At 38.0% G+C, this 26821-nt stretch overlaps 2 protein-coding genes across 7 annotated transcripts in view; one reads left to right on the top strand and one right to left on the bottom strand.

The window, feature by feature from the left end:
* Window positions 1–6411: 6411 nt before the first annotated feature.
* On the bottom strand, window positions 6412–19518 carry rcbtb2 (regulator of chromosome condensation (RCC1) and BTB (POZ) domain containing protein 2). Of its 3 annotated transcripts, none has more exons than XM_061719760.1 (12): window positions 19437–19518; window positions 18091–18225; window positions 17020–17170; window positions 16263–16429; window positions 16002–16160; window positions 15738–15845; window positions 15509–15651; window positions 13185–13375; window positions 12356–12482; window positions 9251–9390; window positions 8366–8496; window positions 6412–8250 (listed from the first exon to the last, which is right to left on the bottom strand). In XM_061719760.1, the coding sequence occupies exons 2-12, from the start codon at window positions 18214–18216 to the stop codon at window positions 8110–8112; spliced, it is 1584 nt and encodes a 527-aa protein (XP_061575744.1). In that variant the 5' UTR covers window positions 18217–18225; window positions 19437–19518; the 3' UTR covers window positions 6412–8109. The 3 variants fall into 3 exon arrangements, with proteins under 3 accessions (XP_061575744.1, XP_061575742.1, XP_061575743.1); XM_061719758.1 differs by having other exon boundaries at window positions 19312–19501; XM_061719759.1 differs by lacking the exon at window positions 8366–8496 and having other exon boundaries at window positions 6412–7151; window positions 19312–19502.
* Window positions 19519–22018: 2500 nt separating this feature from the next.
* The window catches only part of fndc3a (fibronectin type III domain containing 3A), a 42652-nt gene continuing 37849 nt past the window's right edge, over window positions 22019–26821 (top strand). The window contains exons 1-2 of one of the 4 annotated variants that reach the window (XM_061719756.1): window positions 22019–22078; window positions 26542–26685. In XM_061719756.1, the coding sequence (XP_061575740.1) occupies window positions 26575–26685 (111 nt within the window). In that variant the 5' untranslated portion in view covers window positions 22019–22078; window positions 26542–26574. Of the gene's footprint in view, window positions 22079–22250; window positions 22615–26541; window positions 26686–26821 lie in introns of those variants that run through there. The other 3 variants (XM_061719757.1, XM_061719753.1, XM_061719755.1) reach the window with 3 other exon arrangements.

A 26821-nucleotide genomic window follows, 5' to 3' on the forward strand; every position in this document is an offset into this window, starting at 1 on the left:
TGAACATTGAACGTTTTCTGGGTTCTTTTCTTTCTTTTCTTTTTGTTTTATCTGTCTGTAATGTGTGACGTTTGACAAACAAATCACGTGAAATTAGCTTCACAACATCATTTATGATCACTTTTGTGTGTGTAGAAACGCCGCTCCTCCATAGATGTAATGCATTGCCGTGGCGAGTGGTCTGTACCGAGATGGCGGACCTATAGGCAAGTCCAGCCACAGTGGATGCGGCGTCTATGTATATATGTCTATGGTAAAAACAGCTCCACTAAGCAATAAATTAATAAAATGGAAAAAAAATATTTTTTTTCTTAGTATATATATAAAGTAAGTAAAAAATATATAATATGTACAATAAGCAGAAGTATTTACAGGATATAATTGTTCTTTAAGTGTTCTTTAAGTGTCTTTAGAGCGGCGGGGCTGGGGGGCTGAGATGACTTTATTTAGGAGGGGGGTGGCCTGGTGGAAAAAATGTTCAATTGAATCTGCCAACTCAAATTGAATTTTAAAGGACATGAAACTTGACTTGGACTTGGATAATATCTAACTTGAGTTAAATATCAAATTTCATACCCATGTTCTGGAATAAACTGACGGCTCTAAAATGCCAGGAAGAAAAATAGCGTTCACTGATTATCCGAGAAGTGGTGAAGTTCGATGTGCAGAAAAACAATCTTCGAGGAGGTAATGGCGGCAAATTCCAACTTCAGTTGTCATCTGGCAAGCATTCGCCCCGAGAAGCAAGTGTTAAGGTAATGGTTTTTGCTCAAATTATAGCAAGGGCGGAGCGACAGAGACAGCAGGGTGCTTGCTGAATTTGATGAACTAGAGTTAAAACTCAATTGCGTTTTCTTTCACAGCCTGCCAGCCTGCTGCTACCACGCAGAGCTGCAGCTGTAGCTGATGATGTTAAAATGGGCCAAACTCTGTAACATTAACAGAGACTGTTTGTCAGCAGGAACCAGCCATGCTCAAGGGGTTCAGTTGGACATTCAGCTAAGCTGTTCATTTGTAAGTAAATGTACATTTGATCAATTTCAATGTTCCTCACTTTGGATAAAAACAGCTAAGACCTAGACTATAAATGTTTAAGAAGAGTTAATATGCAAGGACTACTAAAAAATTCATTTTATATTTGTGTCATTTGGACTGCACTGGACTTGGATCAATGCTGAACTCGACGTGGCCCAGAGTTTTCTTTAATGAACTGAACTTGACTTGAACCCGAACACTGGGAACTCGATACTGGACTCATACTTGAAGCTGTGTCACTGGATTAGAGCAATTTATGAGTCTTGTCAGAAGCTCAGAATTCCTATTTATTTCAACGTACTGTAGGTCGATTGCCTCAAGTGTCAATATTGATTTTGCTGCACTTTCTGTTCCCACTCAAAACTACTTCACGTGTCAAGTCATTAGGCTGAAAAAGGAGCATAATCGCCACCTATCAAAGAGGAGTTGGACATACTTCAGTCGATAAATCGATTCCCCTCTTGTGTCTGTGCCCAAGTGGGGCAATAATTCAGTCAAAGTCAAATTCAGAGTGACTGTTTGAGTCAAATATGAAGCTGCCTGGCTGTCAGTAAAGCAACTCTTGACTTATGGCAGGGGTCGGCAACCCGCGGCTCCAGAGCCGCATGCGGATCTTTAGCGCTGCCCCTAGTGGCTCCTGGAGCTTTTTCAAAAATGTTTCACCTTTTTTTCCTTTTTTTCTTCTTTTTTGCTTCTTCTTTTTTTCTTCCTTTTTTTCTCTTTCTTTTATCTTTTTTTCCTTTTTTTCTTTCTTTTCTTGTTTTTTTTGCTTTTTTCTTCTTTTTTTCCTTTTTTCCCTTTTTTCTTCTTTTTTTCTTCCTTTTTTCTCTTTCTTTGTCTTTATTTTCTCTTTTTTTTCTTTCTTTTCTTGTTTTTTTTTTCTTTTTTCTTCTTTCTTTCCTTTTTTCCACTTTTTTTTCTTCCTTTTTCCTTTCCTTTTTAATCTCGACATTTCGACTTTTTTCTCAACAGTTCGACTTTTTTCTCAACATTTGAACTTTTTTCTCGAGATTGTACTTCAACATTAATCTCAACATTTTGACTTTTTTCTCTAAATTTTGACTTTTTTCTCCACATTTTGACTTTTTTTCGACATTTCTCCTTTCACCATTTGTCTTCATTTTAAGGCTGATACAAGACCTTTCATTTTTTACGGCTCCAGACATATTCGTTTTTTGTGTTTTTGGTCCAATATGGCTCTTTCAACATTTTGGGTTGCCGACCCCTGACTTATGGGAACAAAACCTTTTGAATTGGAGCAAAACATCATAATTATAGGATAGCCTCAGATGTTTGTTATTGGTTGCAACAATATTTTCCTGACTCTCACAATTAGGGACATGACACTAATGCAAATACGGCTGCAGAGTTACCAACAATAGCCAAACAAATGAAGGAAAATCACACACAGAATCAAAGACACGCAGGGTGTTTTATGGCTACTGAGCCTCTCTTTGTCAGTCCTCCGCTAAACAAACATCATCGCGCGAGATGCTCAAGAAAAACCTTCACTATTGTCTTACACTTGCAAAATAGTTCCACTCAGCGCATAAAAACAAGCTCTTCACATGCAAGTATGCGGTCGCTAAACAAAAACATGTGCCTGAAATCCCTGGACTGTTACATTTTTCACAATGGCAGGAAACTGTCTGGCACCTTCAAGGCCAAGACTGAAGACATGATGTTGTTGTGTAACGACCACCAGCAGCAGGCACAAGTGTGGTCGGACCCAGGATTCACATGTATGACAAAGGCTATAATAAGGCATCCCCGAGTAATGATGAGAGCAGCAAAAGAAATGCTCTGATCCTTAATCAAAATAGCAGCATCATAATGTCGAGAATGTTGTGTAAAAGCCTTGCATTGAAAACGTTTCTGAAGTAACGGTATGCAAGTAAAATGTACATAAAGTGCATTTAGAGTGTTTCAGTACCCTGCTTTGCTTCAATCACGGACAACATTTTTATGCATGTTGCTGTGGATATTTATTTATATATTTATCCATTGTTTATAAGAGTATCAGGAATTAGGAAAATGCCTACAAAACCTTCAAATTTTAATGAAAAACGCTAAGTTTGGATGAATGGTTTTCTCCAGGCAGAAATAAACTGATCAAAGGCAACTAATAAAATATCTAAGACATTAGAAGGGACTATGGAAATCCCTTCAAAAGATAAAACCTTTTATTGTTCTCATTGAAAGTTTTGGAGGTGAAAACCCATAGAAACCCAGGAAAGCCCTCATCACCCTGGCTGATCCAACCCATCGGCTTTTGTTTGCGCCGCTTCCCTCTGGCTGCAGATTTGTAACGTAAAAAAAGGAACAATAGTTAAAGTACACATATGTTCTTGTTGCTGTTAGCTGACTTGATATCCAAAGTGAATATTTTTAGTTTCGTCTATTCTTTGTGTATCTCTTTTTCCTGTCTAATTTATTTGTTGTTATCCACATTGTTTCCCTTTCGTGCTGGCTGTGAAACCAATTGCCCCCCTGGGGACAATAAAGATCTCCTTTATATCTTCATCAAGGACAAAGATATCACACTCACAGGCGATTTCAAATGACCAGCTACTCTAACATGCGTGTCTTTGGACTGTGGGAAGAATTTGAGCGGCCAGAGAGTGAAACCAGGAACCTTGTAGCTGTGATGCAACCACCAACCAGCTGAAGGAGAACATCTGTTACAATTCCCATCAATATGACCAAAATAAATGCGCCGTAGAACCAAAACATTGTGTAGTATGTTCTCTAAAGCAGAACTGCACTTGCCAAAGGTTTGAGGTAATTCTTACAACCTTCTATCTGTATTAACTAGTGAATGTCATTGTTGCTGCCGGGTGAATTTGCTTTGAGCAAGGTAATCTATGCTTAATCAATTCATTTTCAAAAATATGAACTGTCAGTTTAATTCAAAAGAGAATATTGCATTTCAACAGACAAGAAAAGAGATGTTGCTTTTTACTTTACAAACTGAAAAACATACCTTACTGTCAGCAGTGAAACATACTGTATACACATCATTCATTTTAGATGCACTGGGATTGAGGAATGATGCACAAGTGCTGTGCTGCTTCACACACATACCAGAAAAGGCCCAAATATAAAATTCAACAAATTCTTTTTTGTTAAAAAAAAAGGAAAGAGAATAGGAAAATAGGTTTTACTAACAAAATGATGGATTTCCTAAGTAATGGCATGCATGTGCACGCTGGGTTTATAGATACTAAAACCTTGTTTCCCTCTGAGGTGGGGAAAAAACAAAACTCAGATAAGGTTTTTTTCCCCTGCATGGAACCTCTTCGAGATGTTACAATAGAGGAAAAATAAAGATAAGTCTGACTCATGACATACTTTATATGTACAGTAAACTTTGCTAGAAAATCATATAAAAAGTGAAAGTCAAACCATGTGGGCAATGCACCAAATAGTCCCACGCACGCTGCAACCAAAGGTGCACGATTCAAAACGAGCCACAACACACTGTGGTTGATAGTGTCAGATACGATTAAAAGTCACCGTTGTAGCACGGCATCAACTGTAAGCCACTTGCAACACGTTCAGTCAGTCTGCTTCCAACCCAGGAGGTATTTGTTGTAAATCTTGTCTAGAATATTGTTAAATATAAAGAGAGAAACACATGGGTATGTGCCCATATTTGGAAATCAAAGACATTAGTTATGGTTCTCTTTTTTTTTTGCCTTTTTTCCCCCCTGCCATTTATTTTAATTGAGCAAGAGCATAACTGGTCAAGCATTCAGTTGAGCAGACTGCAGACTGTTGCATGACAGATTTAAATGGGGTTCAAGGTTAAATTAAACTTTACATAAATACTGTGGAAGTCCACTAAAGTTATTTTGATATAAAGTTAGTTTTCAGGTTCTGCGGCTACATAAATCGGGTAGAAAAAAAAGAAAAAAAGAGCTAATACTGCACAGGCCAGTGATGGAGTGCCGACAGGAATAAACCGGGTGAAGAGCCGACCACACGGGAGCCACAGACCGATGCCGAGCAAAGCGAAGTAGGTGATGTGCTGTTTTTTTTCATTTCTTACCCACAACTTCTCACAAACACAGGGGGTGATGCTTTATTTTTGGAGCAGACTAGACTGAACCACAAATAAATAAAAAGAAAAAGACTTTTGGTTTTTATGTGATTTTGAAATAAAACTGCAGGGTAATAAAGATATTCAACCCCTCCAAACTGCTTGAGCGCAACATCCTCTATTTTGATTTACTCGTGCATTTCCATCATATGGTACTTCAAAAATACTGGACACTTTTCTTTATACCACTCTCTCCTACAGTACATTAATCACCAAAGGGCTTAACTTGTGGGCAGATAGTTCATGAGAGACTGAGCAGGGAAATTTGTACATGGCAGAGGGCCAGTTACCGTTAGCGCTGTGTACACTTCCTCATTTGCCATTTCCAGCCGTTTAAGTTGCATCAGCTCTTCTGGGTAATTATCACGACACTTAAAACATAATTTAGTTCAGTACTACCCATAATAAAATAATTGGTAAAATAAATCTACCGGTACATCATTTACTATGAAATACCTCTATCAATAATGTGAGTGAGCTCATGGATTAAATCATCATTGCTAATAGCAAAGTGTTGCAATCCACTGAATTATTTATGCTTTTTAGGTATTTCAGTCAGCAGAAAATCCTCCAAGAATCTTTTGAACCATCTTTAAAAACATTAGTACAGAAATAACTTGTTGGAGTAGCTATTTATGTGAATAAAGTATGTGTGTTATCACCACAAATGTATTGATTTGACTTCCATCACAATACATATCGTCATTGTTTGGCTTCACTATGAAGCCAGAAAAATAAAAGTACTCTGAAGACATACTGAAGCCTCAAATAAACTCCACCTATTCTGGATCCCTCTAGGATTTAATGTTTAATGTGTTAATGTCTTATTTTAAACACATGCATCAAGACTCGGCTGAAGCCCGACTGAAACATTTAGGTGTCTAAAAGCTCACTTTCGGGTGTGCAGGTATACACATATCAGGCAAAAGGTCACTGTGGCAGGAAGAAGTAAAACTGCGACTGCTGGTTTTCCAACACACGCAAGTCTGCCATTACATCATGTGTTCAAATCAATGCTGCCACTTCCCGTGTCACTGCAACACATACTATGTTGTACAGAAAGAACTGAGTGTCGTCTACATTTCACTTAATGATCCCAAGCTTTGCATCATTGCAAGTATAAAATGCGTCCGTGGCTACTTTCAAAGCAACTGTTTAAAAAAAAAAAAAAGGAACTTTCAGGTAACCGTGCAGTAACGATGTGAATAAGTTGAGTCATATATAAAACATACTGCCCCCTGACGGCTGCTATTTGAAGAACAGTTACCATGGTGTGTTTTGAAAGTTTTTTCTTTTTATTTCAATACATCTACATGACATTGTCAAATATTTATTCGTGCCACTTACAGCAGCTCACAGCACTTTCGTTTTCCTATAGAAAATAAGTACACAGTGGAAATTTTGAGTAATTATCAAGAAAAAAAAAATGCACCAGAAATGTTCTAAATGGCTTGTTAAATTAATAGTACGTAAGCTTTTAGTTACATTCTGTTTAGACTGATTTAACAAGCTGAGATTTAAATGCCTTGTGGGCCAGTAAGAGACTGAAATGCAATCTGTTGGCAATTTCACTAAGATGACATTATTTCATCACCACAAGGTGCTATCAGGGGAGACATATAAAGAAATACTTGTAAAAAGAAACCAAATGCTGCCAATGAGGTAAGCAAAATATTAATAAAAACAAACCAAAAAAAAGCTGTAAACATACCAAGGAAATTAAAGTGGAAAAAAACAAAACGGCTGCACCGAGGGGAAACACAGGAATCAACATGAGGGTATGAGTCAAGCTCCTACTGCGATCCAAAAGTTAGTCAACACAGATACCAAGCAGTTACCACAGGTTTGGATCCCATACGAGCAACGGGTGAGTACATAAAACGAAAGTGGCAAAAAAAACACATTCACTACGTGTGAGATTAACATGAATAAGACACAAACTATTCGGAAACAAAAATAGGTGTGCATGTTGCAGTGGAGTCAGAAGAGCAGCGTGGATGTTTGCCTCCTCAGCCTAGAAAGCAGGAGAACACAGACATCCAAATAAAACACTGTTACACAGAGGCCAGAATAGATTAAGTCAGTGTTTATTAATGCTTCAGCAATTTATTTAATAGACTAGAAAGGTATTTATTGAGAGGACACTGCTCAACTGTGCACCTCTAATCTGCTTGGCTGTGCTGAGCTACATGTGCCTAAAAGGATTGTAAACAAGAGACCTTGCTTTGCTCTGTCGTTTACTTGACGACACCATTTTTTAAATTAGTCCAAGCATACATTTTTGCTTCATCCCAGATGCTAAGCGGTCACAAGCCAGCGTGGTCCCATGATGCCGGTCCCAAGTCCGGATACACTGAGACACTGAGACGTCAGGAATGGCATCTGAAGTAAAACTTATTCTGATCAATATGTGGAACATAATGATCCGCTGCAGCGAGTGAAAGAAGTAGCCCTGCTTCGTTCTTTATTTTTACATCTTTTTAATATTTTATAATCACTTAATATCTATAATAGGCCAATAAGAGCTAGGTTGGGTTATACAAAAAAAGTTAAATCAATGTGAAGGCTTAATTCATAGCTGAATACTTTGCTTCTGATAACCTGACGTCTAAGCTGGTCAAACATGACAGGCGCTGTAACAGAAACCAGCCTTGGATGCAGAAGAAAAATAAAATCGTCTAACTACTGTGGCACATGTTCTCGTTCAGCCTCTTCACCGTCTGCTTCTTACTGGACAGACGGTGTATCCCAATGTTTAAGCCCCACTCCAAAGTGTTTGGACAAGGTTTAGAGCAGTCACACCAGAGCATCGGCTAGCGGGTGAAACCGTAAACCATCGGCCTCTTCAGCGTTCACATCCCCTCGGACGAGTCTTTGAAGAAGCTGACTGGGCCTCTGTTTACTCTGCCCGGCTCTCCTCTGTGGGATTAGTTCACGTCGTCTCGAATCCCTCACCGTGGGGGCTTCTCTAGTCAGTTTTTGAAGGCCCCGTAGCGACTGGCTTTACTAATGAAGTTCTTGAGCAGGTCATGATCCATTTCTGCAAAGGCCAGGGTCTGCGTGACAGCTGTAAGGTGGTTGACGCAAAACTTGAAGCAGAACTCCTCCAGGTCCTAGAAATGAAGAGGGCTATCTGGTCAGTGCTGAGGAGGATAACTGACTAGCTACTGTGCAGGCAGGCACCCACCAGCATGGTGTTTGATGCGTGTCAAGGGGCTAAGAGCTTACCCGCGCCTCATACTTGACGGCGGCAGAGAGCAGAGTGACGGCATTCTCTTCAGAAATGCCCCGCTTGATTGTTTCCTGACACAACCTTTTTAGTCTTGTCTCTCTGTAGAACGTAGCCAAGTCCAGCAGCCCTGCACAAGCAAGATCGACACACAGCTCAATATGTTCAGGACTTCTGCACTGATTTGTTCATGTGTTCTGGTTGGGGCTGGGAGATATATCGAGATTTTAATATATATCGATATATTTTCAAACACGATATGGTACGAGACAATATCGTTTATATCGATTTAAAAAAAAAAAAAAAAAAAAAAAATAACATTTTTTTTTATGATTTTGATATAGCTTATTTTGTGACAAAATGACTTGAATGTTTTATTTGAGATTTGCACAAATGTTTTGTTATTTGCACAACTGTCAACCTCAGTGGAAAAGTCTGCCTGTTACTGTCTACATTGTATTAATTGCACAGTGTATTTTCATTTAATTGTTATGCAGGAAAGGGATATTTGTTTTATTTTATTCAAGAAGCATTTTTATTCTATATATGCAGGCAGTTTATTTTTATTTCATTTGTTTTATACATTTTGATATTGTGCAGACCTCTGTTAATAAAGGAACCTGTGTGACATTTGGCACGAGGCTTTGTACTAAAACTGACTGTTTTTTTAAGGGTTTGCCTCAGAAAAAAATGAAGCTAACAGAGATGCTATGCTATAATGCTTTGGGGGAAACCCCAATTATGGCACAGAAAAAATATCGAGATATATATCGAGTATCGCCATTTAGCTAGAAAATATCGAGATATGACTTTTGGTCCATATCGCCCAGCCCTAGTTCTGCTTCTATCAGACGGGAGAGAATGTGGCCCACGTTAATGCTTACCAATAGCATCCTCTGGTGGCAGGTTAATGGTATCTGTGTAGAGATACTCCAGAAAGGCTCTGTACACCAGGTAGGAGAACTGGTGGATTTCAATGGCATCTTCGTCCGTTTCGTTCAACAATGCACGGAAGTGCTCACACCTGGAGAGCGGACAAAAGGGCCGGATTATTCTCCTGACAAGACAATGTGCTGGCCTATCTTTTACAACGATTGTCAAATAAACATGACTGCAGTTCATGACCGAGTGCTCAGTCTGGTTATTTTCAAGATCAAACCTAATTTGTTTTCAGAAAGGAAATCAGCAGGAGCTGCAAAGAAACCAAAACATTAGGAAAATAATTAAATAGCGTAATAAACAGCATAGATACAGTGCGTACAGTTAGACCCAGGAACTATTTGGACTCTGACAAATGATTAGCTGTTTGTTTTGTTTTACCAGCGCATATTCAGTTACTGTAAATTAATGAATATGTGCTGAAGGAGCAGACTCTCAGCACATTCAGACCATATTCAGTAACAGGCAACAGTGGTGGGTGAGTTCAGGAACCTTTCCAGAAAAAAAGGAGCATTCTTAGCATTCATTCAAGTGAAGAAAACTGTGCAGGGAGTAGACACATCACTACCAAGGTCTAACACTGAGGGAAGACTTTGCAGGAATAAATAAAAAAGGTTCACTACTGGGTGCAAGCTACTAAGAAGAAGAAGAAAAAAGAATCAATCTGAAAAAGCCAAAACCCAACTTGCAATTAAAATCAAGCTAATCAAAAGAAGAAAAAGTACGTAAACAATGCCTCACTGATCCACAACACACAGTCACCTGTAAAACAAATGGAAGCAGAGTTAATACAGATTTTTTTAATAATATAATAGAATACAGGAACCCCCGGCTGATTTCTAAGATGTATTAAGATAAACTGTCAGCTTATGTTCAGACTAATGCAGCAAAGCTGACCGCACAGATCGATAAATACACTGCAAAAACAACATTAGTGTTTTTGAGGGTAAGAGACCCCCCCCCCCCCCCTGGTCATCCCGCTGCTGCTTCCACCTGCCTGCTGTGTGCTGCTGACGTCCCCCCCTTATGAGCCTGGTCCTGCTCAAGGTTTCTTCCTCCTAAAGGGGAGTTTTTCCTTGCCTCTTTTTGGCTTAAGGCTTTTCTCCCACTAGGGGAGTTTTTACCTTCCATTGTTTATGTAATAATTGCTCGGGGGTCATGTTCTGGGTCTCTGGAAAGTGTCTAGAGACAACATCTGTTGTATTACACGCTATACAAATAAAATTGAATTGAGACAGTTGGGACAAATCGCCTCATCACAACCAATTTAGGCGGCATTTCACTCGATGAAGACAAAACAAAAAGGACCTACAGAGAAACAATAAGCGAAGACAGCTGCAGCGAAAACCTGGTAAAGCATCACAAAAGAGAAAAGACACCTGCTCTTTGGTGACGTTTGTGGCTTCCAGACGTCACGCAGTGATAGACTGCAAAGGATTCTCAACGAGCAAAGCAATAACAAATTACATATGAACTCCTGTAGAAAGTGTGATAATTTGATCCATTAGTCATTTGTACAAAAACTGCTCCAAGAACCGTATGTATATACAGGACTGTCTCAGAAAATTAGAATATTGTGATAAAGTCCTTTATTTTCTGTAATACAAAAATGTCATACATTCTGGATTCATTACAAATCAACTGAAATATTGCAAGCCTTTTATTATTTTAATATTGCTGATCATGGTTTACAGCTTAAGAAAACTCAACTATCCTATCTCAAAAAATTTGAATATTCTGGGAATCTTAATCTTAAACTGTAAGCCATAATCAGCAATATTAAAATAATAAAAGGCTTGAAATATTTCAGTTGATTTGTAATGAATCCAGAATGTATGACATTATTTTTTTTTTTTTTTTTTTTTTAAATTGCATTACAGAAAATAAAGAACTTTATCACAATATTCAAATTTTCTGAGTCAGTCCTGTATAGTCTTATAAAAATTATTTTATACATGTTTTCTTTTGCATTTGCAGTTACTTCAGTATATTTTCTGTGCTGTGAGGCAGGATCAATAAAGCATCTCTCATATCTACAGATTCACCTCTCCCAACCCCAGACTCATTTCAAGGTTATCATACAGTTAAGGGGTCAAAGTGGCAGCACTCTGCCAAAAAAATTATAGCCCACAGTCCTTTTCTTGATTTGCTCCTTATGGACCTCTGCTTTAGACACTCCGATTTCATTTTTCATCTTCTCTCCTCTCCCTCGCTGCAAATCTCCCCCGACTGTTAACACCGAGTTCCCAGACACTCCAAACAACTCGGTCTTCATCCTCTGGGGGATTTTTAAAGTGTCCTTTGCACGAGAGCTTGCCAAAAGCAGAAGGTTTTTTCAGCTTTTCATATTAGTGTGAGCGCAAGCACCGAGGGTGACGATGCAGACAGCCTGGCTCCTTCCTGCTGACAGTGCCAAAGAGCAAGTGACAGGAATGCAGGTACTCCGTGTTCAAGTGTGGTTATAAAAAGAAACACGGCAAACAATAGGCCGTTCTCGGCTTCTCCGTGACTAACAGGAAACGCTGTCTAGCAGATGCAGTTTAAATATAGGAAAGCAGTGTGGATGTAAAAGTAATTCTCAGAGGATAATAGCTCTCTGCCTGCCGACTTGATTGCAGCAAAATTAAGCAATTCTTTCTTGCCTTAGTGTTACTAAAATTATCAATTACATAACTGTGTGTTTCTCTTCCCCCCTGTGGTATGCTGGTGTGTCAAGGCTTCTCATTACTCCTGATCAAGCACAATCTCTGATTCATGGAGAACAAAAAAAAAAAAACGCATGTGACCAAAATGAAAGTCCAGTTAAAGAAGAAAGAATAAATGGAAGAAAACCCACATTCAAGAAAATACTTTAACCCGACTTCAAAGAGAAAGACCTGGAGACAAAGTTTCTGTTCATGATATGAACCAGAAAGTAATTCCGAATGTGTACACCAAAGCAGCCTTGAAGCCTTGAAGGCAGCCCAGGAACTCGTGACAGCTCTTCCCAGACAACAGACTACATATTTGCCCGAATCACATCCGTATTAATAAAAAGCCATAATGTCTACCTGATCTTCAGCAGGGCTTTGTGAACATGGATGCATTTTCCATCCACCAAGAACTTCAGGTCGGAAATCTCTGGACTGTCAAACTCCTTCTTCAAAGACTGGGCAACAGTCAGGTAGTCGTCTCCATCTGGCAAAAACAACACACAAATGTGAGGATTTTTTCATTTTTATTAATATTAACAAACATTAGTGCTACACTTCATGTCTACTTTAAAGACTTACAGTTGACTTATTTTATTTTAAATATACTGCATACACAGGATGTGTAGAGTATGATATAATGCAGTTCAGCTTAGAGAAGCAATGTTTAAAAGTCACTCCTTTAAAAGCTCCAGATACGACTCCCTCCAGTACACAATTAAAAGGCAACACTCGGCAATCGCTGATTTAATTGGATGTCACCATTTATTTTTCTCCAATTACAAATTAAATGAGTTATAAAAGAAGGAAAGCACTGATGAGACAAGTCATTACATTATTGGCTCATTAATCTAACAGATTTTAAAGCTGGAAGTAATTAACTTAAAAAAAAAAAAAAAGACTAAAACAGAAATGAAGCTCAAAAAACATGTTCAAGATTTTCTTTTTTTTTTTTTTTTTTTTTACATAAGGAGGAAACAGTGTTTCCTGTTTATTTCTTTGACCGGTTCCAGGAATTTGCACCTATGACACACAGATATGTGCCTACTGCATAATGATCTCTAATGGTCAAAGGGTAAATAAGGCAATTTTAAAAATTCAAAAAAAAAATCTCTTAATTATCGAGAATAGCCGACCTCTGGAAACCTGTCTCGGCTCTGGGATTCTTTGGTTTCTGCAACATTCATACCTACTGACAGGAGGTGCCACGTGACGGCCGGCGTGGCGAAGCAGGCGAACACGTCGTCTGTGCTGCTGAAATGCGTGAGGTGAGGACTGGACACGGCCTGACCTCGGCACTGACCCCACATCAGGACCTGACCGCTCTGCGTCTTGGCCGCTGACGTGTGGCTGGTGTGACATGCCGCCACCTCCACCATCCTGGCAACCAAAATCAGAATTCAAGCGTTTCCAGCACCTTCTCGTGAAATTTGTCCATTGTGGTAAGTTAGACAGGTCGAACTAAACCATGCTACAGTTGGCAAGGAGAAACACTTCACCGTTAAACCGTTCCAGGATTTTATACCATGTACAGTTCTTAGGCTTACATACAAGGACATAGACAAACATAATTTAGCCCAGGCCAGATTTTGAAATTACCGGTAGGTAAATACAACCTCAGATGAACAACTCAATACATTAGACCATTTCATCATTTATCAGAAACTAATTCAAATGGATATATAATACTGTGTGATAAACTAAATAAGTGGCTGCTGGGTGCAACTAATCAAATTAACTTGATTAATAGCAAATGTGAGCACCTCACACACTTGTTTAAAAAAAAATGTGAGCTCCTCTGTAAAAGTGTGTGTGTGTGTGTGTGTGTGTGTGTGTGTGTGTGTGTGTGTGTGTGTGTACGGTACACACATTCTTTCCTCTAAGCAGAAGAGACATCAGTAATGATAAAAGAATGAACTGAGAAGCAATAACTGTTGCCCGTCAACCTGGGGAACTTTAATTACCACCAAAAAATACTGTGGAAACTCAGAGAAACTGCAAAAATATCCATTGTCTACTTCCAAGACTCTACAGCATGTTGACTGCTAATGTTCATGAGCAAAACAAATGATCAAGCTTGGCCTATTAGGGTATGTGGAGAGTACAAAACTAATTCTACTTAAAAAGTACATGGCAGCACAGCTTAGGCTTCTACCTGGACCAACCACAATAGTTGTAATTGCGTGATACACAGCCATACATAACAGGTGTAAACAGCATTACTAACTCTCAAAGCACTGTAGAATGGAGGCGGCGCTGGGGCTGCTCATAGACACCGATTCAACCATAAACTCTACTGTAATCCAAAGTACGCTCTTTTCCAATGTGTGGTCATCAGTCATGACAGATAAAGCTTGGCAGATACTGAATCGTGGAACAAAGGAAAAGTCCTCGGTACACCAGCAACTTCATAACAAACTGTCCGGAAGAGAAAAGAATCAAGTCGTTTTTTTAGATCCAGACCTCAATCAGACTGAAATATTATGGCAGGACCTGAAAACAGCTGTGTTTAAATCAAGGCTTCCAAACTTAAGTGAATTGAGGAAACACTAAAAGGAAGAGAGAACCGTTCATTCTTGCTTACACATCACCCGTGACAAGCTGCTAGTACACGCTTGTTTTCCACACTCTGGACTGTTGACCCAGAGTACGTAAAATCAAATCATTATTTATCTCTTCTCTCCTTATAGCCTCACCGTTCCACCTGGCTTCCCTTCAGTCTGACACATGTATTGCACCTTGCTGTGGCCAGCCTTCATTCCTCTCCTTTCCACTGAATACCTCCACCTATCGTAGAGGTGACTGGGAGATTGGGTTTCTGAATTTAGGATATTGTAGGAGACCGGTTTAATTATGCCTTGATCTCGTTAATTGGTTGTTTGTGTTGTATTTATTTTGTCTTTTCTTTCTTTCTTTATTTATTATTTTAATTTTTACAGGGCATATATGATATGATATTGTGAGGAAGGGACAGGACTAAATAAGCGTTCTGCTTCCTCCTGTTCCCTCTCGAACACATTGTTTTGCTGTGTGTTATATTTTTGATTGAGACTGTTAAATTGTTTTGCTTTTTTTATATTTTGATGCTTTTAAATTTGATGGATTTTGTTGTGTTCGAGACAAAGCAAACAATAAAAAAAATAAAAAAACCTATCTAGATGTTCCTCCACTTGGTCCTACACGACATAAGAGATTGATAAAGTCACATTAAATACCAATACTTCAACTCAAGGCTGCTAGAGATGGCTCAACAGGCTGTTGAATTATAGGTTGTGTTTATGTCTTCACACACTCTTTTTGCATTTTTATCTTATTTGATGGTTTTTTTCTTATATGAATAATGAAACGAGCAATTGTGACATGCAGTTGTTCATCTGAGTTTACATTTGAATAATTTAAAGTTCTGGTAAAGATAGATTGGGGGGGGGGTCAGAGTGGGAAAAAAAAGGTGTATTTTATTTGTCACTCCCACTGATATAGCGTTCTTTAGAATAGGAAAAAGAAAATACTTGCCTCTCTTTGTCTGTATTTATTAGAGTGGGGACCGCTTGGTTACTTTTATTGCCAGTTCCCAGCTGTCCATAGGAATTGGCTCCCCAGGCATAAACAAACCCCTCATCTGTAAGAGCCAGAGTGTGTGCATATCCACAAGCTACCTGTATTTGGAAGAAAGGTAGTGTGTTAAAGGGAACCACAAGAGAAATAAGTAGTTTTGTAAGACTACATGGGCTCTTAACTTTACCTGGACTACGTTGATGCCTTGCAGGGCAGCGATCCTGCACGGCGTCTGCTGATTTCCATTGTTGCCCAGACCTAGCTGTCCATTGCAATTGTAGCCCCAACCATAGATCTAAAAACGAAAAGATGGGGATGTTTTTGTATATTTATAGCTCACTGTTAAAGCCATATTATAAAATATTCTGTAAACTACTTCTTTATTTGCTCCAGAACTGAATTCTAGACACGTAATCCTAGTAAATATCTTCCAACTGATGTTCCAAGTTACCTCTCCGTTGTCGAGAACAGCCATAGAGCAGAGTTGGCCGCAGGCTATGTTGACCACCACTTTGTTCTGCAGGCAGCTGCTAACCCGCCGCGGTGTTGGCTGATTCGCAGTAGACCCCGAACCTACTTGGCCTGAGTTGTTGTAACCCCAAGCGAACACCTGGACAAAGAGATACAAGTTTGTTTTTTCCCCCCCGAGTAATACACAGAATAAACAGAAAAAAATAAAACTAAAGTGGGAAGAGAAGAGAGGATGACCTACCTCTCCATCACCGGTGAGAGCAATGGTGTGGTGGGAACCACAGGCTACTTCTGTCACTCTCTTGCTCAGGAGGTTGGTGGACACCAGGGAAGGGGTCAATCCATGGTTAGTTGTCCCATTTCCCAGTTGGCTGTAGCCATTATGACCCCAGGCAAAGACCTCACCATCTGCACAACAGCAGATACACTTTTATTCATGTTTTCACCGCGGTTAATATTTTATCCAGACAAAAAAAAAAAAGAAAAAGGAAGAAGGTAATAAGCAGCCAACTACACATTTATGGCCGTGGCATAATACCACTCTATTTCATATCAAATATTCAAGTTGTCACTTGCATTTATGAAGCTTAAATAATGAATAATATTAAATCCTGTGTCAACCTCTGTAATTGTTTGTGTAGAAAGGGACAGATATATAACAAAGTAGAGAAAAGGGTAGCAGGCTAACAGGTAACGTAACTACTACCAGCAGAAAAAAGTATAACGATACTAGGATTAAAAAGACAATAAAAGTTAAAAATTCAGCTCAAGTCAAGTAGAGTGACACTGCTGAGTAGTATCTAAATATTTAACTAAGTGCAACATGTAAACTCTAGCATTAAACAATTTGAATTTTCAGTTTAAACATTTAGACAGCAATGGGAAAACACATCGAGTGTGGTCTTGTTTTCATGGGCTCCCATTCCTCTACCTCCCGCGGAAATTTCCTCAGGGGATAAACAAATCTTTTGCAAACTATTCTCTTCTAGACTGATTACCTGCAGTAGCGATAACCACATGTGGTCCTGTTCCATAGCTTAGGGACACAATCTTCTTTCCACACAAAACATCAATCCTCCGTGGCTCAATAGTGCTTTGAAGATCTCCGAGCCCCAAACAGCCACTGCAGTTGGTGCCTAAAGCAAAAACCTGCGGACACCGAACATTACAGCTGAAGTGACTGTTTCTTAAAAAAAATTAACAGATATAATGCTACGCACTAGTGTTTACAGATATCCATACTAGCCATTAAAAATATGTTAGAAGAACAGGCTCAGAGTACACTGCAGTTTTTTTTTTATTATTGTAGATTTGCATCTATTTAAACCTATTCATTTAATCCTTCTTCATAAAATAGAAAAAAGTACAAATTGTCTGTTTGTAAGTACCATTATTATGAAAATACACTCATTTGTGGAATTTTGATGAAGGTGTAATGTAATGGGAAAGTTTTTTTTTTTCCTTTTGTTCGGACATTTGCGCTATATACTTCCTCTGCGATAACAGTATAATTATCTTCATTTTTAATTTTCTCTATACATCTTTGTCAAATGATCAATTCAGCCCAACAACACCAACTAAACCTTCAACCAGTTTGTAATAATTTGCGTGAAAAGTACTTTCCCAAAGTCGAACACTAACACACAGAAAGTAAAGTCAACTATGACAAAAGGCCAAATTATCCTTATTTTGATTTTACATAATTTTTCCGCACAGCAATCTGCTCCAAAACACTGTCCATTAAAGCCACATGGATAAACAAATGAGTAAGGACGGACAGATGAACCACGCATAGCGCCTCTCCGAGGGATGAAAATAGAGATTGCCTAGGTATTAGGCCAATATGGCTAAAGATAGACTCATTCTATCTGCTTATCTCTGTGCCGAGAACTGCCCCTTATATCATCCAGAGAGGGAGAAGGCTGAAGCATGTTTTTATGCACTTCTTAAAAAATGAAATAAACACTTGAATCAATGTCTTGGAAGCAGATTAACTCTGTCAAGTCTGGCAGCACATCTTAGTTCTAACAGGAGGATTAAGGCACCTTTGCTTAAAACTCAAAAGTTACCTCATCATTAACTGTGACATAGAGAGCTTCATTAGCAGCGCTGCCAAAGACACAAGCTTGCCGGATAAGTCGCAGTTCCTCAGGAGGAAGGAGTGCAAACACTGGCCACTTCCCCACGTCCAGCATGCTACTTAGCTTTGGAGAGAGAAAAAAACATCGTCAAACAGATTGAATACAAGCTTGAAGTAATGACAAAGCCACTGTTTATGGGCATTTGTGGTCGTGTTACTCAGATGCATAGAAAACTAAAAATGTCTACAACTAATTTCCCTTCTTTTTCTTTTTTTTAATCCATAAAAGAAAGGTCATGCATGTACATTACTGCAGCACAGACTGTGTCTGGGTTCTGAGCCCATGAAACGTGCATGCATAAACAAATGTATGCATGCTGACAAAACATATACACATTTAAGTGGGTTTCTCAGAAAGGTGCACATTATGACCCAAGAAAGCACTTTGTTTTCATACTAACTTATTAATATGCTACACGTTATGTGCCTCGTATTCGTGGAAAACCTGGTTTAAAAAAGGGTTTTCAAGAGGTTCGACAAAAATATGCTGATTGCACACTGATGGATCAGTATTAACTTTATGCAGATGTCATATGTAAATCAGTCAGAGGAGGCAAAGCAGAATTTTTTGTTATTCTTACACTCCACTTAAAAATACATTATTTATGCACATAACTTGAAATAAAATTGCTATAATGGAGTATTTTTAGTCCTTTACTGGTACATGAGTGGAAGCAAAGTAATGTACTTGAAATGTAATGTACTTGAATAAACACTTACAACTATGAATTACTTTTTTGTTTTTGCCTACTACTGACACTGGACTTGGTAAAAATACAACACCCCCCACACACATAAAATAACCCATTTTAACGCGGGTAAATCATGGACCAATGTACAGAAAATCCACATCTAAAACCTAAAGTTCAAATAACTTTTCTAAGTGTCTGAAAAGCATGTTTTCTTTAAACTGTCAAAAGTGCAGCTACTTTCACATGAGTATACAAGTTACACTTAGCGTGGATCCAGCCCCCTCTACCACAAGGTGCAGCCCACAAGCAAGCAGCGTGACAGTTTTTAATATAATATGCAATATGTGCAGAAACTATGAAGTAAAAGAGCACAATCCCGCAAGAAACATTGCAGCTAACTAGCGTGAAGAGTCTTGTTGACGTCGGAAACATCTCCTGCTCCCATCTGTTGACGTTACCTTGCTGTTGTTTCAGCTAGTGTTCCCTCCCTGGTGTGGGGTTTTATAATCAACGATTACGCCTCAAAATATTCTGAAGGAATCATATCTGCGGTGTGAAACTAGGGTTTTGTCTACGGCTGTACCTCGCTGCTGCTGCTAGCCTCGGTGGCTACATCACCGCGGATAAAAAAACACGCCGGCTTTACTTCCGACACTCTGCTGCTGCGTTCAGGGAAGCTCGGAGCTTTCAGTCTCTCAGGTTTAGAAACAGAATCAGAATCAGGTTTATTGGCCGGTCAAAATCAGGTCAAACAAGACAGGGAATGTGACTCGGTTATATTCGCTCACTGTACAGTAGATACACAAATGACAGCTCTTATTAACATATATATACTTTTTTTTAAATTAAAGGTGCAGCAGTATGAGGTAGACATGGTTATTGAAAGGTGCATTGTTACAGCATATGATTGTGATTATTATTATTATTATTATTATTATTATCATCATCATCATCATCATCATCACCATCATCATCATCATCATCATCATCATCATCATCATCATCATCATCATTATTATTATTATTATTATTATTATTATTATCATCATTATCATTATTAGTAGTAGTAGTAGTAGTAGTATCATAATAATAACAACAACAATAATAATAATAATAATAATAATAATAATAATAATAATTATTATTATTATTATTATTATTATTATTATTATTATTGCACAGGGATTGATTACTGTGAGACTCTATGAGTAATGAGAGTTCATCAATCAATCAATCAATCAATCACATTTTATTTGTATAGCACCTTTCATCCAGGTACATGAAATACAAAGTGCTTAACATTTTGACTGAAAAATAAGCATAATAAAAACTAAAATAAAAACTGGGAGACCAATGCACACTGACATACAATATAGTTAATTAAAATGAAATAATGATAAAAGTTCAAGAATTAAGACAAAAAAATAATCAGCCCCAACAATAAAATATAATAATAATAAAAACATTACAAGAAACAGATAAATAAATAAAACAAATACCTCTAAAAAATGTTAAACAGAATAAAACTATAAAATTATAAAATTCAGAGCAACAGTTTGGGGGAAAAAAGTGTCTCTTTACGATAATTCTGTGAGCGTTGTAGTGTAAAGATTTTACAGATTTTGCAAAGATGTTCAATGGAATTTTTTTCTTATCCATTACCTCAGACTCACAAGTTATTATTACATGTTTGTAACTCTTCTGGACTAGCACTACCATTTTTTACTCATTTTTTTTTAGGTGTTGTATGTTTTTTATATATTGTGTTTGATAGTTTGTTTCACTGTGATTGTATGACTCTTTGTGCTGCCTCTTGCCCTGGTCGTCGTTGTAAATGAGAAACTGTTCTCAACTGACTTACCTGGTTAAATAAAGGTTAAATGAATAAATACAAAAAATATTGTTTAATTCAAGTATCAATATTTTAGAAAATAGTGATTGTGATACTTCATGCTCAAATCATTAAAGTAGCTGCAATTTTCCTGATGCACAGCGTTTTGTAATGTGTATGCGTTTTGTAATGTGTATGTGTACACAAATGCGTTTGTACATCTTCCCTCACAATAATCCTCCATAGCTGCATATCACGTGCTTTTTCTTCTACTGTTTACTATTTAATGATGTATAACACAGCTATATGACACCTGAAATGTAATTTTTGATGTTGTGAATTTGATCCCTAGCATTATTCAGATCTCTTCTGCTGTTATTCAAAAAGCTCTTATTGTGAAAATAGCATGTACAAATATTAGAAAAAAAAATAAGAAGCATTTAGTAAATATTTAACTTTCATTAAAGTTGCATTAAGGAGTTATTTTTTTATTGTTGATTTCACTGATTACAGTGGAGGGGAAAGGTAGTCTGTATAAAGTCCATTAGGTGGAGCTCTGGATAGTCTGAACGCCTGTGTGTCTTTGCATCAGCACTGAGGCTTTCTTGACCCATATCCAAATACACTGTTTCATCAGAGTTAGAGTTTTCATGTTCAGCGTTTGACAGACATATTACACACTTGGCAGATATATTTTTTTTAAATTTCATTTCATTTTTATTTATTCCATATCATGGAAATAGTTCACATATGTTCCATTCCATGTTGGAAAAGGGGCAAGAAGAAGCCCCTTTCTCAAAAAAATAAAACAATTCATATGAAGATGGTCTGTCCGTCTGTTCAACAATCACTACTTATATAATACCAAAAAAAAGAAATAATGAAAAAAACAAAACATATATATATAACGAGCTTTTGATAACTACTTGGATGTTTTGATTGATAGATAGATAGATAGATAGATAGATAGATAGATAGATAGATAGATAGATAGATAGATAGATAGATAGATAGATAGATAGATAGATAGATAGATAGATAGATAGATAGATAGATAGATAGATAGATAGATAGATAGATAGATAGATAGATAGATAGATAGATAGATAGATTTTTTTTTTTTTTTTTGCCTTATGCAAAGAAGCTTTTTTTAAGTGAAGGAAACAGGGTCAAAGTGAAAGCACGGTGAATATTTGGCTTTACGTGCAACAATATGCAACTGAGAAGCTCTGGAAATCCCGTGGTGTCAAAACTGACCCCAGGAAGATCGATTATACAACATGCAAAAATAGTTCTCTCTTCGCTTCATTGCACACATATTTGTCTGCGGCTGACTCGGACGAACCGGTCACAGACACGTCAACCATACGGTCTTCCTCTAAAGTCATGAACATGTAAGTAAACAAACGAAGCCTTTTAATGCAACAACTCATCCCGATTGCATAAAACGACAGGAGGCGAATTGAACAACGTGAGAAGTTTTAAAATATTTTTTCTCCGCAATCTTGGAATTTGGGATTCGTCTTTAGAGTTGCTCGTTTGCGCATGCGCACTAAGCCCTGCAAGCGATGGCGAAATTCCTGCCTTTTATTCGAGGAACAGGGTTGGATGGAAAGTTATCTCGATAAAACTAGCAGCCAGGCTGGCATTATCGATTTTGTAGCTTCTATAATTGCTTGCTACGTCCTTTGATCTGTTTAATCCTGCAGTCGCGACAAGGCATCGCGCTTTACACGAGGAGAGAAAACACATCACACTGCTAACTAGCCCTAGGTAGCTTACGCTAGCATGTCACATTCTGCCTTTTCTTGTGTTTATCCAGGTAGCTAGCGAGTTATCAGTCTCAGGTAGCAGGTCGTCGTAGCGTGTTGACATTAGACATTCCGGGGAAAGCTGCATTGGGAACATCGCTGCTGTGCCAGGTGACTAAGTGAGTAACATTAGCTGCTCCATTCCTCTCTGTGCTGCACCAGTCTGTCATTTCTGTCTCCAGAGGAGATTAACACTACCTGTCAGGTTATTTCATGTCAGAATGATGGCTAAAAGGTTATGTTGCTCTCGGATAACAGACAGCTGTGACATAACGCTGACATGGCGCACACCTGTGGCCAAGGTAAACAATCATGCTGGTGCAATAAGGTGGCTGACTTATCTGAAACAAAACATGAGAAAATCTGTCTTTGCTTTAGTATTCACGTTATATGTTTGCAGATTACTCTGCCAAACTGTTAAAATGTGACTTTCTTTTCTTCTTTTTCTTGTGTTAGCCAGGTGGGGAACTCTCACTGAGATGCTTCACATGCAGGACTGTCAGGAAATTAGAATATTGTGATAAAGTCCTTTTTTTTTCTGTAATGCAATTAAAAAAAACAAAAATGTCATACATTCTGGATTCATTACAAATCAACTGAAATATTGCAAGCCTTTTATTATTTTAATATAGCTGATTATGGCTTACAGTTTAAGATTAAGATTCCCAGAATATTCTAATTTTTTGAGATAGGATATTTGAGTTTTCTTAAACTAAGAATGTATCACATTTTTGTTTTTGTAATTGCATTACAGAAAATCACAATATTCTATTTTTCTGAGGCAGTCCTGTATGGATGCACAGCTGTTACTGCTGTTTGGCGTTTTAAAAGTGCCAGACAGTGAGACAGCAAGAAAAAAAAATCCCCCAGTAATGCAGATGTAGTTATGGATCAAATTCAATGTTTAGACTTTTTTCGAGCAAATTTACAATTTTCAAATCTGACACACTTGTGATTTTCTTGGATGTTGGACTAATTCATTAAGGAGGTAAACTATTTATAAAGCTTTCCAAGTGTCGTATCGTTTGACTGCGTCAGTGAAAAACTGTAAATGAAAACTGAAACCCAGATGTTATGCCCTTGTGAGCAACTCCCTCAGCCACAAACAAATGTTATGTACAGTCAGGGAAACAACAGATGTCACCACGGTTTGGATATAAAAGTTATGGTTACTGTGTGCCAATACAGAAGGCAGCACTTTGTCTTTGGTGTCACCACACATGAACAAAACATTTGAGTCAGATGGGGCTTTGAAGCAGTTTCTAATGGGATGTTGGTGTGATTCATTCTGCCTTTAAACTTTAAAAGCCAGATCTTTTTTTTTTTTTTTTTTTCTCAAAGAGGGCATAGGAGCAAAGTGGGGGGAAGTACCTTTGATAGGATAGGATGAACAGCCTGTTACTCATGGAAGCATTTAAATACTGTAATAATAAAAGAAAAAAGCCCTAAAACATTCTTTCACATTTTAAAAATAACAGGGAAGTTTTGACCTCATCAAATGAATGACAGGTGGGTGGTCAGGGGAAAAACGAAAGATAAGTGGCTGAATGTCGGCATTCCCCTTTATGATTCTTCAGTTGACTAACTTTGAGTTAGCTGCCGGGAGTGAGGTTTCAGATTATCATTTACAACTTGAACAGGAGGTTTGTAGAGCTCTTTGTTGACTGATTGCTGTGACTTGTTGGCCTACGGGAGAGAGAGGCTGCCATTCATCTTAAGCCTGCTAATAATACCAGGCTAATCTCATGTCAGTCCTGCACTATAGCAGCAGTTCACTCAAATCTAGTTCATTGACCATCTGACTGTAAACTGACTTTGTTGTTTAAGCATAAGGAGGGGAGGGGCTAAAGATAACAGATAAGCCAGATCACTGTGAGATTTAAGAGCGCATGCGCCACAGTGTAATTAGGTTCAAGGACACATGTTATACATTTGCCACAATGCTGGTTAGCCATGTAACCCCCAGTTCCCCCCCAACCCCCCACCCAATCCCCTTTCAGACATATAACTTTGTCGACAGCTTTTACTCTGTTTGTCATGTAGAGGGTGAGAGAAGAAACTGGACAGCACAGCGTACTTGCCTCTGTTATCAAGAAGAGGAGCTGGAAAACTGTCTCCAAATGAGAGGGAGAGCAGTTTTCCATATGCTGCCGTTTGTTTTTATTAATTAGTATTTAAGCATATAATTTCATACAGTTTGCCTTTGTCCTTCACTCTAACTTTGCATCACGAGGTTTGTTTTTAAATGCATCATCATTTGGTGGGTGAATTGAACAAGATTTTTTTTTATCATGTGGCTTTTTATTTGCATGTATTAAGTATTGAAATATGGAGAATTTGATTTTACAAAGACGTTAGAGATTTTCTAGTCTAAACATTTACATCAGTCGGTTTTCCGGGTAGATTTTATAGGGCTGGGCCATTTGCGCATGTTTCCATTATCTGGAACATAATGGCCTTCAATCTCAAATGCTAAAACCGCAGTGTATGTTGTTTTAAATATAATAATAATAATAATAATAATAATAATAATAATAATAATAATTAATAAAAAACAAGTAGCATCCATTGTTGACGTGTTTTTCTTCTTTTTATTATTTTGCTGGCAGTTTACGAACAGCAAAAAATGCGTATTACCTCCACCTGGTGGTCGGCCGCACTATTTTTCAGTCAATTCAATTAAATTAAATTTTATTTATATAGCGTCTATTACAATAGAAGTTGTCTCTAGGCGCTTTCCAGAGACCCAGAACATGACCCCCGTGTCGAAGGTTCTTGTATGATTCTTCAGTGTGGGGCCGAGGAGACTGTGGTCCCTGTTAGAGGTTCCTGTCTGGAGGATTTACCCTGAACTCATGCTAGTGGAAACGCGCCGTATGATTCGTTGTTACCTAAACTACTCTAGAAACTTGCATGTTATCACTTCAGTAACAATTGATAGATACAGAGAGAGAACATTTTTGACCATTTCTTTATGAAATGCTCTGCTCAAAACAACTACTTCAAGGCTGGTTTGTTTGCTTGCTTTTTCAGGGTGTATTTTTGGTTCATGGTTTTCCATATATTTATATGTAAATTGTTTTCCAAACTGAAAGAAATAAATTGGATGGCCTTCTTCTATGTCTGTAATCGGTCTTGTTATAAAGTGAATGGTACAGTTTAAATAACATGGCTCTTTAAAGAGTCCAGTTTATCAACTCATAGTGCAAACTGACGGTACTTTAAAATCCAGCTCATTACATTTCAACTTGCATCCATATCTGGCATTGCAGCAGTATTTTGCCTAAGGTCTGCTTACATTATAGATGCCCCCCCCCCCTTCATTTCCATTAAACACAGTCCTCATACTATCATAAAACTTTCACCAACATTTTTGATTAAAAAAATGTATTTACAATATTAACTTAAAAATGTATATTTTAACAAGACAATTTTTAGTAACAAGACAATTATTATTATCCTATATTTGTTTTCAATATAAAAAACAATATTTTTTGAAATCATTTTAGTTATTGAAAGAGACATTTTGTTGTATTTAAGTGTGACCATTTTTCTTAGTTCTGAGCAGGCCTGTGCAATGATTTTGTAAATCTGATCCCTAAATTAGCCTTTAATGTGTCCATGTGAAGCAAATGTCACAGTTTCATCTAACCTACTGGTTGCATCCAGCCCAAATTTGCTAAGAATTGTTTGTTTGAAAAAGTGTTAGTGTTTAATGTAGTGACGTTTTAGATATACTGTGGTAAAATGCTGTTAAGGAGCATCACCAGAGCAGGCTGGTGAGTGTTGGCACATGATTTTCTACCATCACCTCTGCCTGTAAGCAGCTCTGCTTACAGCACTCTGAGGAAGTTAGTTCACATGTGCAACTCAATCATTTTACATTAAATCACAGCTCCAGTCAAACCAGACAATGTTATATGGGATTTTATCACGCTCTAACCGCTGGTTGACATGTAATCTTAACGGGTGTTATTTCAGCCTGTTTCTTGACGTCATATACCATACTATGTACCCTTTCACTGATAACTGTCTCTTTGTTGTAGCAGTACCTCTTCAGTGGTGTGAATGAGGGAGACATGGCAGACCGCACGCCACCTCTGGAGTCTGGCCAACTTCTCAACCCTGACCTCCCAATTCTGGCCTCACCACCACCCCCAGCCATGGTCAATGGGGAGGGTCCCCAGCAGGTACATACAGACCTCTGTGCTTTAAGTCACACTTGCTGGATTTGGACTTTCATGCAATTGACATTTAGCAAAAAGCTATGTAATTACAGTTGAGAGAAATGGTGTCTACTACTTCAGCTGCTGTTCTGAGATTCAA

The sequence above is a fragment of the Cololabis saira genome, chromosome 4 (genome assembly GCF_033807715.1).
Source record: "Cololabis saira isolate AMF1-May2022 chromosome 4, fColSai1.1, whole genome shotgun sequence".
Lineage (NCBI taxonomy): Eukaryota > Metazoa > Chordata > Actinopteri > Beloniformes > Belonidae > Cololabis > Cololabis saira.